Source organism: Eumetopias jubatus, unplaced genomic scaffold (genome assembly GCF_037043125.1).
Source record: "Eumetopias jubatus isolate StellerSeaLion01/CBP00866 unplaced genomic scaffold, mEumJub1_p1.0 scaffold_13, whole genome shotgun sequence".
NCBI classification, from domain to species: domain Eukaryota; kingdom Metazoa; phylum Chordata; class Mammalia; order Carnivora; family Otariidae; genus Eumetopias; species Eumetopias jubatus.
In genome coordinates, this window is record NW_028274819.1 from 92833252 (window position 1) to 92860509 (window position 27258).

A 27258-nucleotide genomic window follows, 5' to 3' on the forward strand; every position below is an offset into this window, starting at 1 on the left:
GAAGGCAGTCGCTTAACCAACTGAGCCACCCAGGCGCCCTCAATCCATTTACTTTTCACCTGTGTCTTTGTTTATTTTTTTTTTTTAAGATTTTTAGAATTTATTTATTTATTTGACAGAGACACGGCGAGAGAGGGAACACAAGCAGGGGCAGTGGGAGAGGGAGAAGCAGGCTTCCTGCCAAACAGGGAGCCTGATGCGGGGCTCAATCCCAGGACCCTGGGATCATGACCTGAGTGAAGGCAGATGTTAATGACTGAGCCACCCAGGCGCCCCTGTCTTTATGTTTAATGTGTGTCTTTTATAGATTGCATACAGTTAAATCTTTTATGTTTAGTCTGACAATGATGATCTATGCTTTTTGGTTTATTGAGTTTAGTTCATCTGCATAGTATTCAGTTCATTAGCATTTAAGATAACTTTAATAGTTTGTGTTTAGCGGTATGATCTTGCATTTCTATTTGTCCTATCTGGGTTTTTTGTTGTTGTTCCTCTGTCCCACTTTCCTTGCCTTCTTTTGTGTTAATCAAATTTTCTTGGTATTCCATTTTCTTTCTTCCATTGGATTTTATTATTTTTATTTTTTAAAGATTTTATTTATTTATTTGACACAGAGAGAGCAAGCACAAGCAGGGGGAGTGGCAGGGCATAGGGAGAGGGAGAAGCAGATTCCCCACGGAGCAGGGAGCCCGAAGTGGGACTCGATCCTGGGACCCTGGGATCATGACTTGAGTCGATGGCAGACACTTAATGACTGAACCACGCAGGCGCCCCTCTTCCTTTGGACTTTAGCTATACCTCTTTGTGTGCTTGTTTTTTGTTTGTTTTGTTTTTGTTTTTTACTGACTGCTCTAAGGATTACACTCTGCATTATTAAGTTATCATAGTCTATTTAGGATTCATATTTTGCTACTTCACATAAAATGTAAAACACTTTCAACAGTGTAAGTGTATTCCTGTCATCCTTTGTGCTTGTCGTCATAAAATTTACTTCAGTCCACATTCTTACCCCACAACACAAGTTATTAGTTTTGCTCTAGACAGTTAGTTGTCTTTTAAAGAAATGAGGAGAAGGAAAAAACATAATTTTTTTATATTTACCATTTCTGGTGTTATTTATTTCTTCCTGTAAGTCTGATTTTTAAGCATTTTTTTTTCAGGCCCAAAATCTTTCTATAATATTTCTTGTAGTGTTAGTTCACAGGTGACAGATTCTCAGCTTTCATTTGTTTCATGTTTTCCCTTCTTTCAATGATCACAGCCTTGCACTGTCTGTGCCCAGTGCCTCAAAACAATCGGCTCTTAGATTTTGTCCAGATTTATACTTGTACGTGGCAGGGAAAGTCCAATACTAGCTACTCTTTTGTGGCTGAAAGAGGCCATCTCTTCTGTTTTTGCTTTTCAGAATTCCTTTTATTCAAGTGTTGGACTTAAACTGATCTTTTGCTTCTTCTCCCCTCCCGTTCTCTATCTACTTATTTTCTTTTACTCTCTAGGTGGTTTTCCCAGCCTTATCTTCAACTCTTCTACGGAAAATACAAATTTTGCTACCATAATTTTGATTTCTAAGAGCTCGCTCTTGTTGTTTTTTAAAATTAATTCTACTAAACAGGCCATGTTTCAAGGAAGCAATGTTTTCTTGATAGCCCTCTGAGTGCAGTAATGATAGGAAGGAGTCTCTCCTGCCCTCTGTATAGCTTTTGATTTACCTTTCCTATGTATTTGCTTTAGTCCCTGTTTTTCATGTCGGGGATTGTCTGCAAATGTTTGACAATCCTTGGGCATATTTAAAAGTGAGGCTAGACTCACAGAGATCTTCCTGTGGGGACAGGGCTTGTTTCCTACTGGCCCCCACTGTAATGATCAGTAAGGACCTGGTCATTTTGCTGGGACACCCCAAATATTGGCATGTATCTGTACGTCTCTTATTTGCACAGTGCAACAGAAGTGTATTGACCACTAAGTGGAGTCCTCCAATGTTTTGCTTGAGGAGGATAAGCCTGACTGCCAGCATCCTTGGAGCCTAATCAGGGCAGGAGGCTGAGGGTCTCTGGTGAGTATGTAGACTTTCACTTAATCCCTCTGTTTTCGGCAAGATCCCTCACCCCTGTTTTCAGGTGGCCTGGTGTCTCTTAGGTGCAAGTCCTCCTTAGCTCAACCTTTCCAAAGTGAAACCGCCACCTCTTTTCATGGTGAGAAGGTAGTAGTTGTCTTTCTTCATGGGAGAGGAGAAGAGACTTGGGGTCTCACTGCTCCTATGAAGAATCTTGGCAGATCCTTCCCTTTGCAGCCCCACCTCCCAGTGCCCCTGAAGTCTCCGATTCTAGAGTCTTTCAGCATTTTTGGGGTGAAGGCACATACTTGGGGAAGCTTTCTCCCATAGGGCTTAACCCTCTAGCCTGCTGGCTCAGCATCTGCTTTCTAGCATCTCATTGGCCGCTGTCTTTCCTCGGGTTTGTTTTCTACTTGCAGGATATTGTCTTTCGGTCCTTTTGCTCTCACTTTAGTGGGGTTTCAGAAGGAAGAGGAGATAGGGGCGCCTGGGTGGCTCAGTTGGTTGAGCGACTGCCTTCGGCTCAGGTCACGATCCTGGAGTCCCGGGATCGAGTCCCACATGGGGCTCCCAGCTCAGTGGGGAGTCTGCTTCTCCCTCCGACCCTCTTCCCTCTCGTGCTCTCTATCTCTCATTCTCTCTCTCTCAAATGAATAAATAAAATCTTAAAAAAAAAGAAGGAAGAGGAGATAAATGTGTGTGCTCAATCACCTATGTATCTTCCTTCTGCTATTAAAAAAATGGAAGGCCCCTGGGTGGCTCAGTTGGTTAAGCGTCGTCTGCCTCCAGTTCAGGTCATGATCCCAGGGTCCTGGGATCGAGTCCCACATCCAGCTCCCAGCTTCTCCCTTTCCCTGTGTGCTTTCCCTCTCTCTCTCTTTCTTGCTCTTGCTCTCTCTCAGATAAATAAATAAAATCTTAAAAAAAAAATGGAAACGGGACCCATTTAAAAAGGGTGTTCTGATGTGGATGATAGAAGGACAGTGTGGAACCTCTATTCAGAAGCCCATCGTGGAGAAAAAGGCATTGACCTTACATTAGGAGCTTGGGGGAAAAATAAGTATATTCTTTTATTTTTAGGTCAAAATAATACACTCAAGCTATGTAGTATTATTATTTACAACTCTCCACATTTATTGGGTTTCTCAATTAATCAATATTCTGTTCCTGACTTATATAAAAGATAGTCTCTTTTATCCCTGTAACGGTAATTAATAGCAGGTGGTGGTTGTCTTGGACAAGTGGAAAAAAAGTCCAGGACCGTGCGTTCAACCCTTCTGTTTTCCAGGTAACTGAGCAGCTAAGTTGTCTGTGGAGGCGGACTGACTATAGGAGGGGATAGTGCGACCATTCCTCCCTCTTTCATTTGTTCATTAATTCTTTCACGAAACTTCTGTTGTCTACATGCCGTTTGCTGTGCTCTGGTGGGTCTCCCTGTGGGGATTCCGAGGCGTTGACTTAACCCCATACCGATGTTTCCTGGTTGGTCACAAGCATGAAGGGATATTGTTGTCTTTTCTCCGGGCTGGGTGCATGTCGTGGATTTTTTTTTTTTTTAACTTGTTGACTGAAGGTGAAAATGGATCTTTGTTCTCTTAATTTTGGTCAGGAAGGCAACCACCTATGTGGAACAAGTATGATAAGGGGAGGGAAATACAATGTGTTAGAGACTCCCTTTCTTTTTTTTTTTATTTTTTAGAAGATTTATTATTTATTTGAGAGAGAGAGAGAGAGCACAAGTGGAAGGGGCAGAGGGAGGGGGAGATAGAATCTCAAGCACCGGTTGGTTCAGTTGGTTAAGCTCCTGCCTTTGGCTCGGGTCATGATCCTGGGATCAAGCCCCAAGTTGGGCTCCCTGCTCAGCAGGGAGTCTGCTTCCCCCTTTCCCTTTGACCCTCCCCCACCTGTCCACCCAGGGTCTCTCTCTCTGTCTCTCAAGTAAATAAATAAAATCTTTAAAAGAAAAAAAAAGAATCTCAAGCAATCTCCATGCTGAGTGCAGAGCTCAATTTGCGGCTCGGTCTCAGGACCTGAGCTGAAACCGAGTCAGTCGCTCAGTCGACTGCACCACCCAGGCACCCCATAAAATACAGTTTTATACCTATCATTGGTGTGACATTACCTTGATTTAGCTAGGATACAGAGAAATGAGGATTCTTCTATGCTGGTGGTAGAATGTAAATCTGTCAGTGAGACTCCGTTTCTTGTGAATAGAATCATCTGGATTGCTCTGACAAGAGACACTGGTTAATAGTCACTTTCGAACACAAGGACTCAGTGTCATTTTAGTCCTCACTCAGACTACTGTTCCGCAAGATTTAGCAGCATGATAGGCCCCAGGGAAGGTTCCCTCACTTATCACCAGGCTTTAAGCTACCACATCACAACCTTAAAGGCACACCCTTTAGGGAAAGCAGAAGGCAGAAACAGCTTGCCAAGGAGGATGGCCAGACCCGTTCTGGCTCTTGGTCTTCTTTCCTCCATTCTGGGAAGATGTCACTTGGAAGGATGATTTTTCTTAGAAGAATCATGGTTCACTTCTACAGTATGGAACCGACTTGAGTTTCAGTCTACACAGAAATTCAGCCCCAAATGACCTGGCCTGCAGGTTGTTTGTGGCTCTAGCCTTCCCATCGTCCCACGAGAGGCTAAAGAAACTCCCTGTGGTGATTTCTAGGTCTCTGGCATCTGTTAAGAATAAGAGGATCCATATACTTGTCCACCTGCTTAGTGTGTGTGTGTGTGTGTGTGTGTGTGTGTGTGTGTGTGTGTGTGTGTAAATCATATAATCCTATCCATACACATAACTGCCATCATTTTTCAAAATTCCTTCTTTTTTTCCCCTGTTAGTCCCCATCCAGCTTTACACTCTCTGCGCAAGATATTGTCCCGCTAATGAAGGGCAGGGAGGGATTCTGTAAGTGGCATTTGTAAGGCAAGAGGGCTCATTGAGAAGTGACAGAAGCGGTTGGGGTGGAACAGAGTCCGCTAGGACCGGAGGAAATGTGGGAGGAGCACTAGAGGGGGTGCAGAAGGATGAGAGCCTCCGACCCAAGACGCGGAGAGTGGAGACCGAAAGTTAGAGAGGGTGGAGGGAAGGTCAGGGACAGGGTGGGTGTGCTGAAACCGGCAGGGAATAATCCACCCGGGGAGAGGGAAGGAGCCGGGGCTTTCTTTAAGTACTTTGTGTTTGCTTCTCCTTTTACTTTAGTTTTTAGTGGCAGACTTCTGAGGTCTGAGAAAATGTGGGGTAGGTGCAGCTCCCACAGTCCTAGGAACTCAGGGCAACTTGTCAGTGATTATAGGTGATTCTCAGGTCTTTTTTTGCCCAAGCCTGACAAGTCAGACCTGTAGGCTTTGTGGCAGGCACAGGGAGAGGAGAGAAAGCTCTAAGAGACATCCACGCCCCTGCTCAGGTTCGCTAACATTTAAACAACGAGAAGGGTCTATGCCTAGAAGCTCCCTCCCTGTCTTCCACCAGGAACTCAGGGGGAAGACCTCGTGATGGGGGACGGTTTACCTCAACGATGCACTATTAACAGTCAGTGAAAATTGGCCATATCTCAGAAAACATAAACCTTCCATCTTTAGAATACACTTACTGTCAAAAAAAAAAAAAAAAAATTCCGGGTATAGACTAACACTTGCTTATAAAAAAGAATCCAAACAGAAAGCAAGGAACTCTGACTTCCAGCACAGGCCTTTCTGGCCCCGAGGAAGTTTGCCCTAGGAGCGTAGTCATGAACAAGCCGTGGCTCCAGGAGCTTCGTTCTGCAGAGTGGGGGGTGCGGAAGCTAGGCGGCTACCACAGGTGGTAGACTTGGCAGAGAGAAGAGCATATGGGTTCGCCAACAGAAATAGATGTCACCATCTGGCACACAAGCCCCTCAGCAGATCCCATTACCTCCCTGCCCTACCCCTATCCAGGTGGAGTGCTGATGGCATTTAAGATACATTTGATTAACTTTTTTTAATGACAGAGTCCTGGTTTTAAGCAAACGTAGATAGAAGGCGATGTGTTTTGTTAGGGGTGTCTGCCCAAGGTGGCGCTCAAAGAATAGGGGAGAAGTTTCTGAAGATAGCCCATCTCTGACATGATTGCTTGGGATGGAACTGGGTGTCTTCTCTTCTAACAGCAGAAGTGTAATCCCCAGGAAAGAGGCAGATCAGCATGCCAGCTATCGATGAGCAAGTAAAAATTGATTCCTGGATGGGAGGTGTCTCTGCAGAAAGACTTCCTGGAGGCATCGCTCCCCAGCCCCTATATGACTTTCAAATCCAACTTCTGGACATAGATTGTTGGGTGGTTTAGTCGTTGATTTTGTGCAGGATTTGAACATAAATGCCAGACTGTGGCCGTTTGGGATCTAGTCAGGAAAGCCAGATGTGCTGTGGATATCTTGTTGGATTGCAACATCTAGAATCTCAATGGTTGTGAACCTTCAGAATCGTACTTGGCACTATGGAATCGTGGAGAAATGGGGCACCTGTTTCAGTGCTGTTGTTTTGTCTGTGCCTCAGTTCACGTGATCAGGTTGTTCCGTGGCACGTCTCCTGTAGATTCACTACACCCTTCAGCGGCCGTGACACCATGCCTAGATTCCAGTCACAGGGTGGCCTTGCATCCAGTTCTAAAAGCTTGACTCTTTGGACTGGAACAACCCACTCCTTAAAATGCCTCATACAGTAAACTCTGGAAACTAACCCCCAGATTGAAAGTCCTTGTTTAAATAAGAGAGCCTTCGCTGCTGGAATTGGTTGCGGTATCACTCACCTTGGGAAGGTTCCTTGTTCATGCAGGGATGACCTGTCTGTGGGCTAAAGAACAGTGCTCCTCCCTTCGAGTCAGACATCCTTTGCTGGACTCAGGGATGCATGCTGTGCAGAAGGGGTGTGTTTGGAATTGGATGAAACTCTGGGCATCTCTTCAGATTCCCTCCTTACACAGTGGATGGCCGGAGGGGCCTCTCAGTCCGTGTCTGTTCTAGAGACCAGACAGTAAAGAGAACCCTAGTTCTGCTGATGATCAATCAGAATTCCACCCCCCCACCCCCCTTCAGATCCATGAGAAAGAAGAGGAAGAGTTCAATGAGAAGAGTGAACATGATTCTGGTATCAATGAGGAACCTCTACTCACAGCAGATCAGGTATGAATATTTCTCTTGGTTCTTGGGACTTTTTGTTCTTTGGATCAAGAAAAAGTCTAAGTACATACTTGTCATGTCCGTTTAAAGCAGAAGACAAATATATGGTCTCGTGGTTGCCTGGTCGATGACTTGGAGTGTCTTTGATAAGGGATTTCATGTCTCTCTAGGCCTCAGTTTACCCGCCTGCAGTAAACTGGAACGTAATTCCTGACACTTGGGTTGGGCGGGGCTCATGTTTGATTGTAGCCAGAGATAGGCCTGGTGTTGACGGGCTTCACTTCTTGCTAAACCTCTGAGTGTAGTCTCATTAAGAGTCAAGACACTTAAATGAGGGTCCCAAATACCTATTCTTGCAAAAATAGAAGTGACAGTTGAGGCTTTTGTATGATGGGTATTTTCTCATATTTCATAGAACACACAAAATGTTGAGCCTTCCAAAAGGAGTCTTAACGGACAGTTGTGTCTTTGCTTAAAAAAAAAAAAGTGGTGCTTGACATTTGACTGAATTAATTATATTTTGGCTTTAGTCATTTATTACTTAGCGGGGAATAATCTTGGGTCTCTGGATTTTTTTTTTCAACTTTTCGGTCAACAAATATTTCTGGGCGACTTTTTAAGCAGGTGCCATACAAGTTTTTCACAAAGTAGTTTCGAAAAAGCTCCACCAGGAGCCTGTGGGGCCAGAAAGTGCTTTTCGGCCAAAGGAACTCTTTCATATCTGTGGCAAAAAGGTGGGCTATTAAACAGGTAAGGATCAAGAGATTGAAGGGCACCAGATGAAAAGAGAAGAGGGGCTGACATTTCTTCCTGTGAGCTGTAAGGGAAATACAATTCAGTGATCCAAGGTTAGCGATAAGTTCTCTGTGGGAGAAGGAGAAACTCAGCCATAAGATTCTGAAGGGGGTTTGTCATTTGCTTGCATTTTATAAACGGCTTTCAGGAAGCAAAGCCTAAGTATTCCCTAAATTTGCTGAATGGAGGTGAGAAGGTGTGGGAACAAAATAGAAATTATTCCTAAGGTGTGGGCCCCCTAAGTCCCCTTGTCCTTGGTCCAGCTAACGTGAAGAAGCCTGCCTCAGAGAGAACACAGCCCAGGGGCCTGGAGCCTGAATCCGTCACAGAATTGAGGACAGACAAATGCAGAGTGCCCGGTCGTGACCAGACCCATCCATGGACGGCTTTCAGACTGTCTTTGCTTCTTCCGTTTTCTTTACGTGTCAACAGTTAATGAACGGAGCAGCTCACCCGTCTTCCTCTGACGATCCTCTGATTTAGCTCTCTCTTCTGGGGGCTGATCCCTAGTAAGAGTGGAGATTACAGCTGGGTTTCTTAGCTCCTTTCTGCTCTCCAGACCCTACTTACCCTTTTGTTATGTTAGCCTCCTGTTTGGCATTTGTGGCTGCACTGCTCAAGTTCCTATCCAGGTGAATTCTGGAGAAATTTCCTCTACGTAAAAAAAAAAAAAAAGAAAGCCTCCCCATTTTGAGTTGTTCTGGGAACAGCATAAGCACTGTAACAATTAATGGACTGGGTTTTGTGTTAAAGTTGGGTGGCTAGAGTGTTTTCCCACTTAGAAATAAAGTGCTCAGCACATTGAAGTAAATGTTCCTTCCAGGCAGCTCTGCTTTGTTTCCCGAAAGAGGAGTTTATTTCCAATAAAGCACTCATCTAAATGGTGTTCTTGGAAGAGATTGCACATTCAAGAGTGCTTTACATTAAAGGAACAGTGTGTGTAAGCCTTTGGTCAGGTCTATTTTTATTATTATTCAACATTTATTAAATAACAATATTGCTTTAGGAATTTTATAGGCAGCAAGTTAGAGACATCCTTAACTGATCAAAATCCGAGTTGGGATGTCCCTCCAGCAGAGAACAGAGTTAGCACTCTCTTGCGTACCTCCTTCAGGTGATTGAGGAGATAGAAGAAATGATGCAGAACTCCCCAGACCCTGAGGAAGAAGAGGAGGTCCTGGAAGAGGAGGATGAGGGAGAAACCTCCTCCCAGGCAGACTCAGCCCTCCTGCGGGAGATGCAGGCCTTGACCCAGACCTTCAACAACAACTGGTCCCACGAAGGTGAGGGGCCTGGTGGGTGGGCTTACTGAGGATGAACCCTCCTGCCTGTGGGCCAGGCCGTGGGCACATGCTTCGCATGTAGCTAGTAGCACCTCCAATCCAGGGAGCTGGCAATCCCTTTCTTACTGGCGGTCAGGAGAGAAGTTCGCAAATTTTGGGGGCTAGGGGGAAAGGCAGTCGAGCAAAATCAAAATGGTAAAACTAACCAAAGAACAAGACCGAAGCAGAATAAGCAGAAGAAATCGGAATCCATTCTCCAAAATGATGCTACCATAAAATCAATGAAAAAGGTAATAATCATGATAGCTGATATTTTTGGGAAGCTCTCTATGTGCCAGACCCAATTATAAGAATTTCTGTGCATCATCTCATTTCATCCCCACCCCAACTCCATTAGGATCGGGGTAATTGAGGATGCTGAGAGGCTAAGTGACTTGTTCAATGCCACTGCTGGGGACATATAATTAAAAACAGAATCTCCTCCCCACCCAGAAAACCTTTCCACAGAAGAAGAGAAAGCCAACAATTTTATTATTGAATAAGCGTGAAGCCAGAACAGAGCGCCCTTCACAGGCAACCCGCTGAAGGGATTGCAAAACCAGAAAGAAATCCTACTCTCGTCTACAACCCATTACATTAAATCGGTTTAGCAGTCTGGAGAAGGGTGACTAGTTAGGGCCCTGTCATCTTCCTTGATGATGACTTTTCCAACCTGTGCCTCCCAGGTGGTTGAGGAAATACTGCTGAGTCCTGGGACTGACAAGGGGCTTATTTTGCTGTCCAAATGATTGGTGTCCATCTGCAAAGGACAGAGGAAGGCATTCACAGAGAACAGGCAGGGGAAGGAGAGAGAAAGTCTCTTTCCTTACTTTCAACAGGGAGAGCCAAGCTTCCTATTTTTCATTTGTATCTGCCCCAACACCACATCCCGGTGGTAAGCGGTGGGGCCCACAAGCAAAGCCAGGCAGGTTAACGCCAGAATCCACACTCTTTTTTTTTTTTTTAAGGTTTTATTTATTTATTTGTCAGAGAGAGAGAGAGAGAGCACAAGCAGGGGGAGTGGCAGGCAGAAGGAGAAGCAGGCTCCCTGCTGAGCATGGAGTCTGATTTGGGACTCGATCCCAGGACCCTGGGATCACGACCTGAGCTGAAGGCAGACGCTTAGCCGACTGAGCCACCCAGGCATCCCCAGAATCCACACTCTTAATCTGTGTGTCGTGTTAGCTCTCTGACACAGGTTCATAGTAATTATGATCACGCAAAGAAAGGGGTGGATAAGGTGTGAAATGAAAGGATATGACACAGCAAAGGCAGAACTGAGTATAAAAGCCATCCGTCTGGAAGGGTAATGGTGCCCGTCCTGCAGGAGGGGCCGCGCTCCTTGGGAGGAGATGCACCTGTGGGCTGGCAGAGACTTAGAAACAATGCAGAGGGAAGGCCGGCTGGGCAGGTGTCAAGGTCCAAACACGGGTGAAAATCGAGGCCTGCTCTGAGGAACCATGTCCTGAAAATGAAACTCTGTGGCTCTGAAGAGCAGAGTCCGGGGTCAGGGCAAAAGCAGAAGGAATGTGTTCGCAATGATGGGGCAGATTTGGCTGTGGAGCTGCATTCAGGCTGGTCTCAGCCACACAAAGGCTCCAAACATAGCTGCGCTCAGCGGAAGACTCAGGAAAACAGCTGAAGTGCACAGTGAAATGGCAAACGCAGGAGGGGGACAGCTCTAAAGAGCAGAATAAAGGGGGAGGTCGAACCGAGTCAGCAAATCCACAGGCCACGGCAGAAACAGAGAAGTAAAATGGATTCCGGGGCAGAAACAAAAGATGTTAGAAAGGGACAAATTTGAAAAGATGCTCCCCCCAATCTATTATTATTATTATTATTATTATTATTATTATTTTAAGTAGGCTCCCTGCCCACCATGGGGCTTGAACTCGTAACCTTGGGATCGAGAGTGGCATGCTCTACAGACTGAGCCCACCAGACGCACTCTCCCCCCCAATCTATTTTAAATGAAGAAATCGGAAGGGACAAGAGCTTAAGACTAAGTTTTCTGTACCCCATTATCTCAGCTTCCCTTTCCTTTTCTCTGACAGCAGGCTCGGTACCAGCCAGCCAGGGCGCACTTTTCAGTCTGTGGTCCCAGTCTGCCGCACGCTTCCCGTGTTTCTGAATATCTGCACTGTCGCGCAGGACCATGGGGTGAAGGGGGCTCAGATCGCTGTGCTTATTTTGCTGGCCGGCTAGATCTTGATCAGCTCTTGGGACAAACGCCACCTCTCTCCTGCTCTGCAGCACCTATGCCCAAAACCTCCTCTTAATGTTTTCTCCTCTGATCCTTGACCCATTTCACACCAGGAATATCAGAGACACAGAGGAAAAATAGGAAGAGGAAGAAGGGATCAAAAAGTCACATGTCTGTCCATGCACATTTTTTTTTAAAGATTTTATTTATTTATTTGTTAGAGAGAGAGAGCACAAGCAGGGGGAGTGGCAGGCAGAGCCAGCAGAGGGAGAAGCAGGCTCTCCTCGGAGCAAGGAGCCCGATGCGGGACTCGATTCCAGGACCCTGGGATCATGACCTGAAGCCGAAGGCAGATGCTTAACTGACTGAGCCACCCAGGCGTCCCCGTCCATGCACATTTTTGTGAACGGAGTCCACGGGCTTCTGTGGGGACTGTTTCTTCTTCCTCTTTTGTTATCCTGACAGTGGTGTGCACTTTGGCTGTCGTATATGGGTCCCTTCCTTCCTGGTGTGCCCCTGAATTGCCAGTCCTGTAAGGAGGTGGGAGGGGTCCCCTCGGGAGGGGCAGCCCCACCTCACACGGCAGCGGCCCCGGGAGCCGTCCGGTGGGCTCTGGCTCGGCTGCAGGGATGGTCACCTGCGGGACGGTCTTCCCCTGCAGGCCTGAGGCACCTGTCTGGGTCGGAGCTGAGCGAGCTGCTGGACCAGGTGGAGGGCGCCATCCGGGACTTCTCGGAGGAGCTGGTGCAACAGCTGGCCCGCCGGGACGAGCTGGAGTTCGAGAAGGAAGTGAAGAACTCCTTCATTACGGTGCTTATCGAGGTTCAGAACAAGCAGAAGGAGCAGCGAGAACTGATGAAGAAGAGGCGGAAAGAGAAAGGTCTGAGCCTGCAGAGCAGCCGGATAGAGAAGGGAAACCAGATGCCGCTCAAGGTAGGTGAACCGCCCCGCGGGCAGACGAGGTGCATCCGGCCTCCAAGCCTCGCCGTGTGGGGCCCCGGTACCCCGCCTGCACAGGCCCATGAGCAGACCGGGATTGAGCAGTGACTGTGAGCAGGACCCTTGGCAGCAGTAGGGCTGTAAAGAGAGAGAAGGCACCCCTTTCTCCTTTCCTCCCCTTGAGGACCTCGGTCTAGCTGGGGGACACCAGACGTGGACATGGGAAAATACTTGCGTGTGGTCTGTGTTCCCTGAGGCACGACCTTAGAAAGAGGGGTGAAGGTGGCTAAGATTGAGGGGCGCTGTGCCCCGGGACTCAGGGTCGGCATCCCCGCTACTCATCCTGACGGCTCTCTTTAGGATGGCGGGGGCGGGGGCGGGGCGCGGTTGTTTCGGGATTGAAAATTCTGACGCCTTGCCGTAGACTGACAGGATTCTTCAAACCAGTGGTTCTTGATCAGGGAAGCTCAGGAGAATCCTCCAAGGAGATTATTCAAAACACATTGGCCGAGGCACTGTCCCAGACCTCCTGAATTGGGCCTCGGCTTGTGCATTTTGGAAAAGGCTTCCCAGATGAGGACAGCAGCTTTACCTCTGCTCTCCCCAGTGGCCGGACATTTTGTTTTCCTCTGTGAGAGGCTTGCATCATCACCTGCCTCAGGTGTACGGTCCTGCTTTATTCTTTCTGTCCACACGGAGGCTGAAATGAGGAAACCGGGGGTGTGCAGGGGGACCCATTGCCTCGAGGGACCACTAAGATAGGAGTCTTTGAGACCCTACTCTTGGTTCTTGCAAAACTCAGGCTTAAATTTTGGCCTGTTTTTTAGCTCAGGTGTTATCCGGGGCAGGGTGGTGGCCGGTGGGTCTGGGTGGCTTAGGGAGGACACCCAAGTCCCCTGGGAGTGATGACTATGAAGCAGGAAGCATGGAAGGCATCTATCTCCTCCCCCTCTCTCCCCAGCGCTTCAGCATGGAAGGCATCTCCAACATTCTGCAGAGCGGCATCCGCCAGACCTTTGGCTCCTCGGGAACGGACAAACAGGTACAAGCAGTTCCCCAGCTCCCAGCTTTCCTCCTGGACTCTTGCAGCCCGGCCTCCCCTGCAGACCGGGGCGTGGTGACTCACTAGAGTTATCCCAGCCCTCGGGCAGAGGGAGGTCTTAACATCTTCTTCCACTCTTAGGAAGGGACAGGCAGGTCTTTTACAAGGTGAACTGGTTTTTGTCTTGTTTTGTTTTGTTTTGTTTTGTTTGAGCTGTTGCCGGGCCCTCAGGTGCAAAGATGAGTCAGTCTTGGTTCCTGCTCTCACGAAGTGCATAATCTGATAGAAAGGGCAAGTGCATAAACGGACAAGTTTGGAGTAAGCGCACGTAATTGTGTTCGTGCGTCGGACATCTTTGTAGCTGAATCCTAAGGGTGAGAATTGTAGCACTGCAGCATGCGAAGAGATTTGGGGAACATCTAACCCAGTCCCCTCATTTTGCAGCGGTGAGAACTAAGATCTGGAGAGATTAGGTCTTCTCTCAAGACCACACTGCTAGGGGCAGAACCAAGACCAAAATATAAGTCTTTTGGCATTTGGGCTGGAGCTCTTCTCACTGGGGGACCGAGAGAACCTCCCCCCCAACCTTCAGGATCTCTCTGGCACCCTGTTCTCGCGCCCCACCAGGCCAAGATGATCTTGTTGTAGAAGCACCTCATATCCAGCAGAGGGAGCAAACCCAACGTCCGAGACCAAGGTTGAGGTTCTCTCCCCTGTCATTTTTGACAAAAGAGAGACCGTTTGATTTCATATTTCACAGCAAAGGATACAAAAGTATAATCTCCCTTTAAAATGTTCTCTGCGCTAACCCTGAAGGAGAAAAAGCTCACCAGGACTCCTAAATGTCCAAAAGCTTGTATTGTCAGAAGAATGTATTCGATGGCATGGAGGGCTAGTATGGGAAAGACTTATTTTAGAGACTTTCGCCAGAGATGGGGAAAGGGTCCCGAGGCAGTGGTGGGCAGAGTATCATGGGGGTTGCTGAGAGTGTCAGCTTCGATGGAGCATGTTGGGGAGAGACGATCACAGTCCCCATGCGAATTGTCAACGGGTCTCCCCTGTGGAGGGTCCACACTTGTGTCTCCAGCCCTGCCTGGCATGTCTGTATGTTTATCTCATAGTATCTGAACACGGTCATCCCTTATGAGAAGAAAGCCTTGCCCCCGTCAGTGGAAGATCTCCAGATGCTGACAAACAGTGAGTTCCTCTCATCCCCAGAGAGATGGGCTCCGTCCCTCCCTCCCCGTGAGGGGCAGCGGTTAGACGGGTCAGGATGTGCTCCGTATCCCTGCGTCACTTTCCTCCCATGCAGGGGCAAAACTAAAGTGCTCTGCAGTGTTACCCAGAGCTGTCTTGTTTTCTCCCTGGTTCCTTTTAAAGGGCAGAGTCTTGCCAGGAAGGAATGAGCTGGTGAAAGAGGTTGGGGGCGGGGGGGGTGCCCTCTCTGTGGCTCACCCAGCAGTGCTCAAAGCCTTGCCTTCCCTGCCTTGTCTGGGCAGCAACTTGCGGTTGCTTTGTCCCACCTATGGCCCCGCAGCAAGGGGCTTGGTCCATGGGGCTGGCTGCATTTTTAAGGAGAAGCAAGGCTTCTTGGGTGGCAGGGGTGGGTGACCAGAAAGAATAGTTTTCTTTCCAGGAAATGACTGCCCCCTCTCCTCTGCTTTGGCTCTATTGTCAAATATTAATAAACATCCTGAGTGATGGGAGAAACCAGTGTGTGATAAAGAGCCCTTTGTAGGCAAAATCTCTTTACGTACATCAAGCACAACAACCCCCCAAGGGCTGGGGGTGCACAGTATTAGCCATCAGTGTCAGCCCTGATTCTTTTAGGAAGAGAAAAATCCGAGGCCGAGATGGGGTGGCAGGCTCAGTGAATCACAAGAATGTCCATCTCCCTGGCAACCGTGCACTGCGCCCAGTGACATAGTCACCAGGTCTGTCCAGCCCATCGGCGCCCTGCCTCCGCCTCTGAGGGAATGGCTTGAGCAGCGGGCTAGGGCTAGTGCAGGGCCATTTGCTACCCCAGGGGAGGGCAAGAGGAGTTTCTTCTGTTCAGCTGAGGAAGACAGACACCTGCTGCCCCCCCCCCCCGACCCCGGTGCTATAAAGGTGACCAGACATTTTCATTGCTATCAATCTGGGGAACCAAAGCAGAAGGTTCTGGTAAACAGAAACACTGCCTACATCCATGGATACCGCGTCCTTGAGAATCTCTCCTCTTCACTCCTTTTAAACTCCTTTATTTGCATACATAGGCACTAAGATTTTTTTTCAAGGGAGCAGACAGCAACGAACTGACATTTATAGGTGTTTGTGTTTTCACAAGTAGTTAAGCATTTGGAAAATAATTTGGACAGATTACGAAGGTTGATATATGTAAAGTACTCGATCATTTTTTTTTAAAGGAAGAGCTATAAATTTATTACAGATACCCATTCAGGAATTCAGTGCGAAATCCTTTCATTTTAATTAAGAAACAGTGAGTTTATTTACATGTTTCAAGTTCGTTTAAAAATTTTTAATTGGAGTGTATCCATCATTTAGAATAGTTTGGAAATACAGAACAGTGAACAAAAGAAAATAAATAATTCATTGTCCCCCTCCACTGTGGTTACTATTTTGGTGTTTTCAGCCATAATGTTTTATGTCTTCTGCACATACTTGGGATTATACTGGCTATAAAATTTTGTATTATGATTTTAGTCATATCAGTTAACATTTGGTTAACATTCTTTTTATGGCTCTCTCTTCTATCATGTGGGTACACCACATTCCAATATTTTATTCTTTTTAAGAGAAAAAACTGCCATCTTCCCTGAATGTGAATTCTGCTGCAGGTTATAAAAGCTTTCTTTTTTTTTTTTTGACCAATCCTCATATGGATCTGTGAATGTCGTCTTTTTACTCCTGAACCAAGGATGTCCTGGACCAGCTCTTGGGACCGGACCACTCCTGTACATTTTGGATTTTGGCAATGAACTTAGACACATATTGGCTGAATGCAAGGATTACATTTTTACATCTGTCTTCTTCTTTTTTTTTTTTAGATTTTATTTATTTGAGAGAGAGAGAGAGAGAGAGCACAAGCAGGGGGAGGGGCAGAAACAGATTCCCCACTGAGCAAGGAGCCGGAGGTGAGGCTCGATCCCGGGGACGCTGGGATCAAGACTTGAGCCGAAGGCAGACGCTTAACCCACTGAGCCACCCAGGCGCTGCCCACAGCTGTCTTCTTGGTGCAGCATTTTGTGTGCCCATATTCAGTTGTAAAGTACTTCCAGCCTGTTAGGTTGACAGGAATACACATCCAAAACCTACAGAAGAAATAAAAGAAACCAACACCTGGAGAGCCCCAGTTTCAGGCTCTTTCTTTCCTCTGGACCTGGCCACTGACTCATGCCACCCCCAGGTTCCGTCCATCACCCACTCCCCATTTTTGGAGTCAAGTTTCGTGACCCTGACCTGAAGCAAGGCAGGGTCAACAATGGAGAGCAAGGCCATGGAAACGGATGGAGATCCATCCCCATATTGTCGAAGCTGCCTCCTCCTGGTGACCGGTGTTGGCTGACCTTTACTGCTTTCCCTGCTCGCAGAAAAGCAAAGCGTACTCATTGAAGAAGGCCAGACCCTGGGCGCCTGGGTGGCTCAGTTGTTAAGCCGTTGTCTTCGGCTCAGGTCATGATCCCGGGATTCTGGGATGAGCCCAGCATCAGGCTCCCTGCTCGGCGGGAAGCCTGCTTCTCCCTCTCCCACTCCCCCTGCTTGTGTTCCCTCTCTCGCTGTTTACAATATCTTAAATATCTCTCTGTCAATACAATATCACATATCTCTCTGTCAAATAAATAAATAAAATCTTTAAAAAAAAAAAAAAAGGCCAGACCCTGCAGAAATAGGATGTAGAAAGGAGCATCCCCTGTGGTTTTGCATCCAGAGATAACCAGTCTTAACACTTTCATGCACATTCTGCCAGATTTTTTTCTATGAATATTAGCATTTATTTATTAATTTAGAAGTTAATCCATAATGTTCTGCAGCCTTCTTGCTTCACCGGTAAATATGTCTTGTACCCATGGATCTGTTTCTTGTTTTTCATGGAGCTCTGTAAGACTACATGGGATAGACACACCATGGTTTATTTAAGGGATCTGTGATGAAGAATATTATCGGTGCACTCTCTCCTCCCCTCATTTTATGATATTGTAAACAAAGTCCAACAACATTCTTAAAAGATTTTCTACAAAGCTGACTTCCACAATATGAATTATGAATATGAGAAAGCGCTACCTCGTTTAATAACAGAAAAAACTATTTTCAAAACTTCTATAAAAAAAGCCTTTACACTTTTGTAACTTCCCTCTTGTTTGCCTTATATGTGTGTAAATCATGAAGTGTCTCAATGAAAAGTCTATGAGCTCCTTGAGGGTCCATAATTCTTCTGCATTTCCACAAATGCTAGCACTATAGTGGGCATAAAATAGAAAATAAATTATTTGTTAAAATAAGTTCATTTGTTATTGATAAATAGCAATAATAATTTATGATTATAATAATTACAGAAATGTTTCCAATATCTGCTTACATGAATAGAATGTCCTTAGTGCTCGCTTCGGCAGCACATATACTAGAATGTCCTTAAAGACTTTTATTGGTGATTCAATAATGTGATGATTGTTATTCTTAATTTATATTGCATCTGAAAGCTGATTCTTTTTTAAGTTGCTTTATTTCTTTTCATGCTTATTAAAAATAGATACTTAGGAAATAATGTGGAGATTATAGATGAGCCAAAAAAAAAAAGTAAAATATAAAAGAAAATAAAGTCACCAACAGGCCACTCTGACTTTTTGGATGTATTCTACTCCATCAGCATGTGGAATGTTGATGCTTGACAGAAGCTGCTAGACGTTTGCTCCATACTCAGTGAATGTCTCATTTCGTTGAATCATTTCTCACTCTTGGGTCGGTGGGTTGTCTGCCTAGAAGTGAGCTTTATGCCCTGCTGGCATCTCGGCTCATCTCTCTCTCTCTCTCTCCTTCCCTAGTTCTCTTTGCCATGAAGGAGGATAATGAGAAGGTGCCCACTTTGCTAACGGACTACATTTTAAAAGGTGAGAGCAGCCCCCGGGACCCCTGGAGCGCGGCTTCCTGGGGTCCCCTCCCCCAGGCCTGCCGCGGGGGGAGCCCGCTCTGCTCCTCAACCTTCCCGGAGCATCCTTCCACCCAGACTGCACAGGGCACACAGGGCCAGGGGCCGCCCGTGGGCAATTGTGAGGCCCTCACAGGAATGGGGTTTTGTCCTTGCATGTTGCCAGGAGGCGGGAGAAGGAGATTCCTTCATCCCAGAGTCACCAGAGCGCCACCACATTAGAGCAGCAGAACCAGATTGTGAAAGTTCTGGAGAGTGCAGGCTATTTCGTGGGGAAAAACCAGAGCCCAGGCTACGTGTACTAGTCTCAGCTGCTTGAAGTCATGCCTAGCTACATCTTTTCCTGACTTTTGTTTTATCTTTTATTAAGGAAACTGTTAACATATATGGGTCGAGTGACCGGAATAGTGAACTCTCATGTACTCATCCTGCTTCAGCGACCACTGATTCATGGCTGATCACTGTTCACTTACACCCCTACCTAGTTTCTCCCCTCCATATTATTTTGAAGCAAATCCCAACCATCAGTTTTCTTAATCTATAAGTATTTCAGTGTACATTTCTTTTCTTTTGTTTTTTTTTTAAAGATTTTATTTATTTATTTGACAGAGAGAGACACAGCGAGAGCAGGAACACAAGCAGGGGGAGTGGCAGAGGGAGAAGCAGGCTTCCCGCCGAGCAGGGAGCCCAGTGCAGGGCTGGATCCCAGGACCCTGGGACCATGACCTGAGCCGAAGGCAGACACCCAACAGCTGAGCCACCCAGGCGCCCCTCAGTGTACATTTCTAAAACATAAGGACTCTTTACAAAAAAACCTAACCGCAATATAAATGTCTCAATATCTTTGACTATCCAATCAGGGTTCACATTTCCCTGTTACATTTTCTCAGTCTGTTTGAATCAAGATCCAGTGAAAGCCCGTACATTGTAATTGGATAATATGTCTCCTAGATCTCTTTATATATATATATATATATTCTCTTTCCTTTCTTCTCATTCCTTGAAATTTATTTCTTGGAGAAACCAGGTTGTTTGCCCCATAGAATTTCCTTGTTTTGGCTTCTGCCAGTCGGTTGTGTCCCCATGGTTTAATTTAATATGTTCTTCCATTTTTTGTATTTCCTGTTAGCTGGCAGAGCTAGAGGCTGGATCAGACTCATTCTCAAATCTTTTGATAAGCATTACGCGGTCAGTGGTGCTAAACTTCCATTAAGAGACACACATTCTCTGGTTGTCTTTCTTTTTGTGATGTTAATATCTGTATTAGTCAGCTCAGGCTGCTACAACAAAATACGGGGGGGGGAGGGGCGGGGAGGGGAGGGGCTTCAACAACAGAAAGGTATTTTCTCACAGTTTCAGAGGCTAGAAGTCCATGATCAAGATGCCAGCAAATCCAGTTCCTAGCAAGGGCTCTCTTCGTGGCTTGTAGACAGCCACCCTCTTGCTGTGTCCTCACGTGGCCTCCCTCTCCTGTGTGCATGTGAAGGGAGAGAATGCTAGGGCTCTTTGGTGTCTCCTCTTATAAGGACACTAATCCTATCAGAGCAGAGCCCCATCCTATGACTCATTTAACCTCACCTCCTTAGAGGATCCATCTCCAAATACAGCTGCACATGGGAATTTGATGGGGTGCCCTGGACATTCAGGCCGTAACAATATTCACTGATGGTCATCCGTTGTCTGGATTCTTGATTTCATTCAGCTTTGCCCCACATGCACACACGACATTGGGTATGGTTCCAGTAGGCTTGTGGATCTCGGTTAAGAACCTCTGGGTGGTATTGTTTCCATAAGGATCAGAAAGATTAGTCTTAAATTTCTGCAGGAGGACTTCAGGCTGAACATAGGGAAGAACTTCTGCCTCTTAAAGGCTTTCAAAGCCAATTTCTCAAAGGAGGTCTGTGGAAATGGGATCGGTAAGTCTGGGAGCCCGAGGGCTGGACCCCTTTCCCCACCGTGATCCACGGAAATGTCAGTGAATTCATAAAACTAGTTAACATTTACTGAGCACTTTCTATTTGCTTCTGAACAACCCTGTGGGGTAGGCAGAGGCACCGTCTACTGCACACACGGAGGAGCGAGCGCAGAGAGGTGGAGCGATTTCCCCAAGGTCGTAGAATTAGCACAGGCCAGATCTAGGGTTTGAACCCAGGCAGACAGGCATCCGAGACCTAATCAGTGCTCCAGACAGGCTACCTCCCATTGTCTCTTCCTTCTTCCGGAAGGAAGACATGTGACCGCAGTTATTCCCTGGGTCCTGGAGGGCGGCTCTCTGCTCGGGACAGGACCGCCTCTCGGCCGGGGCCCCCCTGGGCTGGCAGGTCCTGACCCACGCGGTGCTTTGACCTCTCTCCTCTCACCTTCTCTTTGCAGTGCTCTGCCCCACCTAACCTTGCCCTCAGGGGCAGCCTTGCCACGGAGGTCACAGAGCAAGAGTCATTCCATCCCAGGGACTGCATGACACCACGTAACCTCCGATGTGTATTTAAACGTGTATAGCTTAACCTGGATTAAACATGAGCAAGCGCGCGGGGTCCTTTGCTGTTGGCTTCTAGTCCTAGTGATCATTGGATGCATGACCGAGGGGCAGGGCTGGTGAGGCACCTCTGCCGGGGGAAGGCAGGCGCTCTCACCGCTCACGATGTAGCCTGGCTCCAGCCCTCGAAAACAGCTTACCCTCTAAGACTAATTTTGAAATAAACCTTCATTTAATTAATATTCTTCATGTGCCCCGGAGTGTGGTCTGTCATACCTGGAGAGAGAAAGGCTGCGGAGCTGCCTTTGCGAGACGTCCCGGGGCCTATGGCAGATGGCCGGGCATGGAGGGACCCGAGTGTGGGCCCCCCCCGCCGTGGGCCGTGGGGGTGCTGCATGGGGTACAGTCAGAAAGAGCAGGCCATCCACAGACCCCCAAGATCTCGCTGCTTGGCAGCTGTAAAGGGGGCTGCGTAATGTGTTCTAGGAACTACTGACGGGGGGTGTCAGACCAGCGGGGGACGGGGAAGTTAGCAGTGAGTCTCGAGGCGCAGCCCGTGCCTCCTGCTGAGATGGCCACACTGGTCCTTGCCAGACCCTCTGCGGGGACCCGGAGGCTCGGGGGCTGGAGGGAGTCAGCTCTGCTAGCAAGCCCAGCTTGGGGAATCGCGGCCATTGCCCCGGCGCCCCAGTGACCTCGGGGAATGGTGTCCTGTGGCTGTGCGCGCCCTCCCCTGCCCTTCCTGCAGCCCCAGAGGTCCGACTCCTGGGTGCTTTGCTGCTCCTGGGACCAGCAGGTGACTGTTGTCCTCACACCTGGATGCTGCCTTGATTTCACCACAGCCAGAGCTCGGAACTCGCTTGGCTTCCATCTTCTGGCTTGAATGACAAGAGCCCCATGAATTCCCACAACCCCATCTTTTTTTTTTTTAAGATTTTATTTATTTATTTGACAGAGAGAGAGAGAAGGAGCAAGGGGAAAGGCAGAGGGAGAAGCAGGCTCCCCACTGAGCAGGGAGCCCGATGCGGGGCTCGATCCCAGGACCCTGTGATCATGTTCTGAGCCGGAGGCAGACGCTTAACCGACTGAGCCACTCAGGCGCCCCTCCACAGCCCCATCTTCAAACAAAAACCTTTATGGAGCCCTCGCCATGTGCCTGCTGCTGACACTATCAGGTCATAACTGAGTGTCCCAGAGGGGAGGAGGCAATGGTGTTGCCCAGGTTTTACAGAGAGGAGAGCAGCCAGCAGCGATGTTCAGAAGGGGTAGAGTCAGACTGACCCCTTGCACTCGCTCTTCGTATGGCATTTGCTTTAACCGAACGTGCCAAACAGAAAGCCATACTTTGTCACACCGGCAGCTCCACGGGAGGCTGTGGGTTGACGTGGGTGACAGTAGAAGGCATCCCTGGTGCCTTGCCTCTCACTTCTTGGGCTTCTGCTTTTCTGGGAGCAGGGCTGCCGAGCAGGAGCCATCTTAGCTTGGGGTGAGGGGGCCCTAGTCCTCCAGGGAAGCTGCCCGGTGCCTGCAGGTCTAGCTCAGGCATCCACCTGGAGCAGAATGTCTACGCGGGTAGAGCCCTGGCTGCTGTGGGAGAATCGAAGCAACCACAGGCACCCATGCAGATCCTTAGGGGCCAACACTGACGAGTCCCAGTGCTTTGACAGAAGGAGATGACTTCAGTTCTGCATTCATTGGCACTGTGGTTAAGGATGCAAAGGGTCACTGGGGGCACCAGGTCATTTGCCGGCTGTGGAGTTTTTCACCCGTCTCAGCAAAAGGGAAGCAGAGAATCCTCCAGAGCTTTTCTTCCTGCCTTGCATTTGTCAGATCTGGGTCAGCCACTCCTTCCCCCAGTGTATCCTGCCAGCAGGTGTCTGAGGCAGCAGAGACAAGCTAATCAAAGTTGCTGGCAGTTAAAAATAAATCTCAAGTGTCAGGAATACACTCACGCTAGAGGAGGTGAGCGGGCAAAGGTGGGGACAGTGGTTCCTCTTGTCTCGCCTTTTGTCCCCATCAGCAGTCTTAGCGGGGAATGTTAGGTCCGATTGTCATGGTTGTGCATGGTCCTTCCCTCTATCCTTGCTCCTCAGCGTGGGGAGCTGTGAGAGACGCCCCGGCCCAGACCTTCCACATCAGAATCTGCATTTTAACAAGCTCTCCAGGCAATCGGTATTTGCGTTAAGGTTCGGAGAAGCTTTGCGTGGAGGCTGAACCTGAGTGCGAAGTGTGGTGCTCAGGTGAATGCGATTCCCCGCCCGCAGCATTCCCCTCTGCTCACCCTTCCGGTTACAGAAGCGCGGGGAAGGCGCCCCAAGGTGGACTGACGCTTCAGACTGCGGGCGGCCCTAGTGGCCAAACGCAAGTCTGGTCTCGGCTGGCCGCACACAGCGAGGGTACTGGGGGGGCCCGAGTCTGCGGGCAGCCTCCTCAGTAGGTAGCGGGTGGGCTTTGAGGGATGTGTTAAAGGCTCCAAGTGTGGCTTTTGCCAAGTGTCATGTGATCAAGTCCGGGTAAGGAAACTCCACGGTAGAGCCAGACACCAGCCTTCGTTTATGTGGGGTTGAAACAAACAACCACGTGGGGACAAGCTGTTTTCCAAACATTCCCTGGCCTCGTCTCTCTTTCAGGAGGGAAACAGGTGTGATAACTCAGCAGGAAAAGCTAACAGGGAAGAGTGTTGTGGCCCCAACGTTTGTGGGATAAATTGGCTTTGAAAAATTAAAGAGAGCTTTTTCGTGCCTGCTGGACGGTCTGGAGGATGACTTTATCTAGCTGGTGGCTAGGGAAGAAGAGGTGTGGTTGGTCAGTGAGGAGGTGCATCCTGCAGGTGTCTCAGGAGGAACCATAAATCAGGTTCTGATGAGCACCCAGTCCTTCCGTGCCTGCTCCAAGCACCTGCGGTGTCCCGCCTCCCACCTCACCCAGGCACCGCGGCTTTGGGGGTCTCACCAAAGGCCAAGAGCAGGGAGGAACCCGGGGGCGCCCAGCCTGCCTTGCAGCAGGAGCACAAAATGGGGAGAGGTAAGTCCCATCACTGAGCCAGCCTCCGTGATTAGCATGCGTGGAGGGCAGAGTAATTAAATGCTGCTCTTGGAGAAGAGACTTGCGTTCTTGATGGCGCCTGATTATTTATTTCCTCGAGAGGATGAGGGGGTAGTCTCCAGGCCTTCTGTCTGAGCCTCAGCTTCGCTCTCCTCCCTCGCGAAGGGTCGGGAAGCAGAGGCCCCTCTGCTGACCAGAAAGGTGCCTTGGCTTCCTATCAATGCCTTTCTTTTTAAAAGAACAATGAGCCACCTTAGCCCACAGCCCAGCAGCTCCACACCCCGCCCAAGCCCTCATGCATATTCATCCTGCTTCAAAGAGCACAGCATGGAATATGCAAATTGGCCAGGCAGGAGCTGGTTGGCATTTTGATAATAGCTTTGTCTGAAAAACCCCAGAGACACATGCACATCTAGTTCCTCTCTCCCTCCCTCCCTCTGTCTCTTGCCCCTACGCTAGTGTCCCCCTCCTCATTCTCTCTTCCACCCTACAACCTGCCTGACGGCAGCAAAGTGCATCGCAGGACCGCAAAAGCAAGTTAGCGGAAGAGCGGGGGTCTGGGTTCCAGTCTGGAGCATTTCTACCCGCCCCCCAACAGCGTCACGCTGGTGTTCTCCCTGTGGAGGGCTGCCCCGTCTGACAGTGCCCCTGGGCTGCCGGCCCGTCCACTCTGTCTGGGGACACATTCTCTGCCATCTCCCTTCCGACCTGGTTTTGCCCTTACTCCCTTGGCAGTCAAGCCTAAGAGCCCAAGAGCCTAGCCTTGTCCTCTGGGATGGGAGGGAAGGAGTCACCTCACGGGTAGGAGAGGAGGCTTGGATGTCAGCTGTCATCATCGACAGATCGCCAGGCCTCAGTGGTTCCCGACCCCACGCTGCAGTCTCTACAACACATCCAAGCAGCCGTCAGCCACTGGCCAATCGGCCTTGCTGTTGTCCACTTCTTTATCCCAGTTTGTGGATGGTCAACGGCAGCCTCTTCTCTAAGATGAGCTCTGGGGGCCCCCTTTCCGAAGCACAGCTCCTAGAAAAGTGTGCAGAGGTCTGGTCCCTGCCCCCACCCCATCCCCTGCTCTTCCCCCAGATGTAGTCGCTCCAGTGAGGAGCTGGTGGGCTCCGGGGTAGGTGCTCTGCTGGGTTGGGGGAAGCAGGCTAAGGTTTGGATGCCACATCTTTGAATGCTGTTGCATGTGGGGTGCTTAGAGGAGAGAAGCGAAGGCAGGTGCAAGGATGCAGGCACCTCTGAGATTGCAGGGAAGAGGAGGGCCCTTGCCTCTGACCCCGAAGGCCAGCTCTGGTCATGCTGGGGCTTAGGGGGACAAATTACCTCATAGGAGGAGCATGGGTTTTGGCCTTCGGTTCAAATCCCAGCTCTACTATGTTTTAGCCAAATAATTTTTAAAAAAGATTTATTTATTTATTTGAAAGAGAAAGACAGCAGGAGCGAGAGCAGGGGGAGGGGCAGAGACAGAGGGAGAGAAGCGGACTCCACACTGAGCATGGAGCCCAAAGTGGGGCTTGATCCCACGAGCCCGGGATCGTGATCGGAGCCGAAACCAAGGGTCGGACGCTCACCTGACTGCACCACCTGGCGCCCCCATGTTAGCTAAATAATTTTTGAGACAATAATTTCTCTGAGCCCCAGTTTCCTCATTTTAAAAATGGGAATACTAAGATCAGTAATTCTCCCAGGGTTATTCTGAATACAGTGTCTTGCATATATGCTAAACGCTCAGTAAATTGTACTTTTTACTAGTAAGCTTCAAGGAACATAGAGAAAGGGCTGGGCGCTGTGGCCTTTCTATTGTTGGGGACCTGATCATGTTTTCAATCCCGTAGGCTCAGAGGAGCTGAAAATAAGACAAGAGAAGGAGTGGGCTATTCCCCTAAACTCAGCCTTACCCCCTACCCTCTGTCCTCACTAAATCCTGCTTTCTGGTGGCCCAGTGAGTACTGGCACCTGCTGGTTCCACAGCCTGTGGCCTCCGGGCACCCCTGGACAAGGAGACAAAGCAAAGAGGCAGGAGCCGGGTCGTATTCTGATTTCTCAGCAGGTTCATTCAAGGGGAGTGGTGCAGGAGGGAGGGTGCAAAGTCCCATGTATTTTTGCACTTAGCGAAAAGATTCTATTTTCACTGCTAAGGAGGCAAGTAGAGAGACAGAAGAGGAAACACACAGACCACCCCAGACCCAGAGAACCTCACGTGCCTTATGATTAGGCCAGACAGGTGGGAACGTGAGGACTAGTTCAAGAGATTCGAGAAAGGCATTGCAGGTGTCCTAAAATGCTGCTCCCCACATATTCACTAAGCCTTGAAGACCACATTTAACCAGTCTGGAGAGGTTCTGCTTCTTTGGGCTGTCTCCGGAAGGCAGATCTGGGAACCTGGTGGAAGGCAGAGGGATTGAGTGGCTCTGTGTACAATGTAGCCTTTCTGCCTGGGAGGCATGGGGCTCCCGGAAGGCTGGGGGTGGGCGGTAAAGGCAGATGACAATATATGGTGTGTGTGTTCCTATATGGGTCGAGCAGGTTGGGTTTCCTGACCCTCTCCGGGCTAAGAAACGATTTTTTTTTTGCCTCTCAGCTTGGATCCCTGCTGTGGACAAACACCCCTGGGAGGGGCAATACTCAGAGCATCAGGCATTTTCTGCTCAGGGCACCGGCTACCTCGGACCCTTTTCTGAAATCGGGCCTGGGTGAGGCAGGGGTTCAGAATCACTGGGGTGCTGTCTACAGTGCACCTACCTTGGTCCGAGCCCGGGAGACTCTGATTTAGCGGAGAACAGAACTTGGGAGCTTGCAGCTCCAGATGGCCGCCCAGCAATTCTAGGTGTTCCGGGCCCAGAGCTCCTGGGTGGGGCTGCACCAGAGGCAAGGATGCCGCGGGCCCCGAGGTGCTGGGAGATTCCAGCACGAGAGCCAACTTATTCCATCTCCTTCCAAAACGTGACCCCGAGTGGATACACAGTGAGACCCCGTCAGAAGGTCAGCAGAAGCGTGAAGCCCCCTGGCTGCTGGAAGCCTGGACGGTGATGTCAATCCCAGCTTCTCCAGCAGGGGTGGGGGGCTGTCCAGAGAGCGGAGCATTCCCCGCCC

The 27258-nt window shown here is 48.9% G+C and overlaps 1 protein-coding gene across 5 annotated transcripts in view; it reads left to right on the top strand.

Annotated features, from left to right (window-relative positions):
• The window catches only part of FEZ1 (fasciculation and elongation protein zeta 1), a 44037-nt gene extending 22680 nt beyond the window's left edge, over positions 1-21357 (top strand). Inside the window, exons 4-11 of one of the 5 annotated variants that reach the window (XM_028125992.2) lie at positions 7114-7200; positions 9107-9275; positions 12179-12450; positions 13418-13498; positions 14620-14695; positions 18538-18603; positions 20467-20557; positions 21015-21357. In XM_028125992.2, the coding sequence (XP_027981793.1) occupies positions 7114-7200; positions 9107-9275; positions 12179-12450; positions 13418-13498; positions 14620-14695; positions 18538-18603; positions 20467-20557; positions 21015-21102 (930 nt within the window). In that variant the 3' untranslated portion in view covers positions 21103-21357. Of the gene's footprint in view, positions 1-7113; positions 7201-9106; positions 9276-12178; positions 12451-13417; positions 13499-14619; positions 14696-18537; positions 18604-20466; positions 20558-21014 lie in introns of those variants that run through there. The other 4 variants (XM_028125993.2, XM_028125994.2, XR_003612672.2 and 1 more) reach the window with 4 other exon arrangements.
• The last annotated feature ends 5901 nt before the right edge of the window (positions 21358-27258 follow it).